This window comes from Pollachius pollachius, assembly GCF_949987615.1.
Source record: "Pollachius pollachius genome assembly, chromosome: 14".
NCBI classification, from domain to species: domain Eukaryota; kingdom Metazoa; phylum Chordata; class Actinopteri; order Gadiformes; family Gadidae; genus Pollachius; species Pollachius pollachius.
The window spans coordinates 2304172-2307467 of NC_136947.1; the positions used below are offsets into that span (position 1 = coordinate 2304172).

At 49.5% G+C, this 3296-nt stretch overlaps 1 protein-coding gene across 1 annotated transcript in view; it reads right to left on the reverse strand.

Moving 5' to 3' along the window:
* Positions 1–1955: 1955 nt before the first annotated feature.
* zeb1a (zinc finger E-box binding homeobox 1a) overlaps positions 1956–3296 on the reverse strand; it is a gene marked incomplete at its 3' end in the record, with an annotated part of 56249 nt that continues 54908 nt past the window's right edge. The window contains exons 8-9 of the mRNA XM_079750531.1: positions 3096–3296; positions 1956–1972 (exon numbers count right to left, since the gene is read on the reverse strand). The exon at positions 3096–3296 is cut by the window's right edge and continues 180 nt beyond it. Coding sequence (XP_079606657.1) covers positions 1956–1972; positions 3096–3296 — 218 coding nt within the window. The remainder of the gene's footprint in view (positions 1973–3095) is intronic.

Sequence of the window (3296 nt, forward strand, 5' to 3'; positions counted from 1 at the left end):
GAAATCGCATACACAAAAAAAAATAAACAAACCTGAAAATGAACAAAAAGGGACCACATTTACTAACGTTTGTTACCTGAAGTGCAGGACAACTTGCCATTTCCTGTTTCTGTTTTCATACAAAAAATAATAAAAAATAGTGCACTCGACTGGCACACGCTTTCAGACATGCTTATGAAGTGTTGGATCCTCATGGTGATATAGTAATCAAATACTGCCGATACCGGGTCGATTTCTCATGCAGATTGCAGGCCACATTTGAGATAGTGAACAACACCATACTTGTCCAGGGTAGGGGGGGTGGGGGTCATGTGAAGGTATGAACCCACAGTCTCTCTAATCGTATTTCATATCTGATTTAGTCTTTAATTGGCTGCGTTCATCTCATCTCATTGACGGTTCCCCAAAGTTTGGTATTGTGTGTTAACTACCTCTTATCTCATTAGTAATTGTAACAGTACTTTTGTTACTAAAGGTTGTATCAAGCCAACTCACTATGTTAACGTTAAATCAAACCTAATAAGTTCATGGTTAGAGAGACAAATGGCAAATGTGTCAGCGACAGGCTTTCAGCCAGTCAGTTTGGACTTAAACCACCTCAGGCTGCTGTTAGATGTGTAATTCTACCCAACTACTATACAAGCCACTAAATAAAGAAGAACTAGGCCTCTAACTGAGAGCTATCACATCACTTTACAACTGTAAATAACACAACATGTGATGTACTGTACTCTGTAACCACCACCCCTCCCCCCCCCAACTTTAATTAAAAAAAGTGCCCTAACTTCCAGAGGCCGTACATTTCTAACACTGCTAAGATGAAAACATTGACTTCTGGTGTGCGTCCTCCATGCAAGTCAACAACAAACATTAGTCAATATGGGACTTGAGTAACAGAGGACATAATACTGGCTACATTGTAAAAATGATAACACTTTTCAAATGGCACTTTTAACAGCACACAGGTCTTGCATAAGGCTGGAGGCATTGTGGGGTTGGGAATCACAAATTACGCTTACACATGAATAACCGGACAAGGACTCAAAGTAAAACCAAAACAAGAAGAAGCTCTGTTTAAATAGCTACGTGTATAACCCTTTGCGAAGCCAAGTAGGTGTAGAGGGAGAATACATATATGTATATATATTTATACCTTGAGGAGGTATAAAAGGCTTTAGCCCCTTTCAGATTCACTGGGTTGCAAAATAACAATTCGGTTGCCTGATGCTGGCTTTTAAAGGTTGTGATTCTACCTTCCCTGAAAGGACAAAAATTTGGTTATGGCATACAGAAGTTACCTCATTATCCCCCTGTCCCACCCACTTACCCCTCTCCCATCCCCCCACCACCCCAAGAATACTGCTTTTCTCTTAAGGCCTTAACAGTCAAACAGAAAAAAAAAAGAACAGTTATGATGCTCGCTAGCATGACGCGCTAGCGTAAGTCAACACAAAAAAGAGGGTCTTGCTAGTGTCAGTCAGTAACACTGAAGGGCAGACGATGCATGAGGCATGTTGTATCCGGGGGTTAGCCAGGAATACTGTAGTGCAGGTTTTTTTTTTTTTTTTGTTGTTCATAGAACTCAATAAAATACTGATATAGCAAACTTCATTGGCAATAAAAAGGTATAGAAATCTTTCCTATTTTTACAAGTTAAATTGTTTCCAAACATTAGCAACACGATTAGTAACACTGATGGATCGAACAAAAGAAGGAAATACGACAAAATCCAAAAAAACATATCAAACACATTAGAAACCTTGCGACGTCAGTAACAAATTATAGCCTAAAACGCTTCAACTCTATATACTCTGACAAATCCGTTGATGAGTATTGTTTGGTAATCGCAACTTCTACAAACGAGTTTTCTTTCGCTTGAACACTGACACTTTTTTTGTCTCCACAAGAAAAAGAAAGGAGAAAGAAAAAGAAAAGAGAAAGTCACTGCTGTTATCTTAGAGTTCAGGCACACCTGGGTTATTGTACACAGTGGACCGTGAGATGTCTGGCAACCGCGGTGGTTTTCTACTGACGGCGGGACGAGAATTCGGCCAAAGTGCTTGACCCTTTGACTCCCTCCGACCCCTCCCCGACCCCTCCCTCTACGCCGGCCGTCTCCACGGCAACCGCCTCACTCGTCACAGCTTCCGTCTCCTCCTCGCCGGCCCCTTCCTCCATCGCCTCCATCTCCTCCTCCTCCTCCTTCTCCTCAGCTCCTTTTTGCTCCCCCTCCGCCTCCCCTTCTGCCCCCCCGCCTTCCTCCTCCTGTGGCTCCTCCTTTTCCTCAGCAACAGCTTCCTCCTCCTGTACCTCCTCCTCTTCTGCCACCCCACCTTTCTCCTCCTGTACCTCCTCTTCTGCCAGCCCATCTTTCTCCTCCTGTACCTCCTCCTCTTCTGCCACCCCACCTTTCTCCTCCTGTACCTCCTCTTCTGCCACCCCACCTTTCTCCTCCTGCACCTCCTCCTCTTCAGCCACCTCCTGCGCCGCCTTCTCTGTCCCCCCAGCTCCCTCCTGCACTTCCTCCCCCTCCGTGACCCCACCTTCCTCCTGCGTCTCCTCCTCTCCTACAACCCCACCTTCCTCCTGCGTCTCCTCCTCTTCTACAACCCCACCTTCCTCCTGCGTCTCCTCCTCTTCTACAACCCCACCTTCCTCCTGCGTCTCCTCCTCTTCTACAACCCCACCTTCCTCTTGCGCCTCCTCCTCTTCTGCAACCCCACCTTCCTCCTCTTGCGCCTCCTCCTCTCCTACAACCCCACCTTCCTCCTGCGTCTCCTCCTCTTCTGCTATCCCATCGTCTTCCTCCTGCGCCTCCTCCCTCTCTTTCTGCCCTTCCTCCTCCTCCTCCTTCTCCTCCGGGGCGCCGTCCCCTCCCCCGCCTGCCGCCCTTTCCCCCCTCCGCTTCTCCTCCTCCACGTACTCCGCCTCGTATAATTCACAGTCGTCGTCGTCCACCTGCACCACCCGGATGTCCTCCATGCACATGGCCTCGTCGTCCTCGTCCCCCTCCTCCTCCTCCCCCACCTCCATCTCCTCCCCCTCCCCCCCCCCCTCCTCCTCCACCTCCTCCTCCTCCTCCTCCTCCTCCTCGCTCTCCTTCTCGTCCGAGTCCAGCAGAGAGCGAGGGGTGGTGGTCCCGCTGCCGTCCGGCTGCTGCAGCCGCCGCTGCTCCCCCACCTCTTCCTCCTCCTCCTCCTCCTCCTCCTCCTCCTCCTCCTCCTCCTCCTCCTGGTCCCCTGGTACCCTGGACCCCGGGGCGCCCCCGCGAGGCCCCGGGCCCCGGGGCCCGTCCT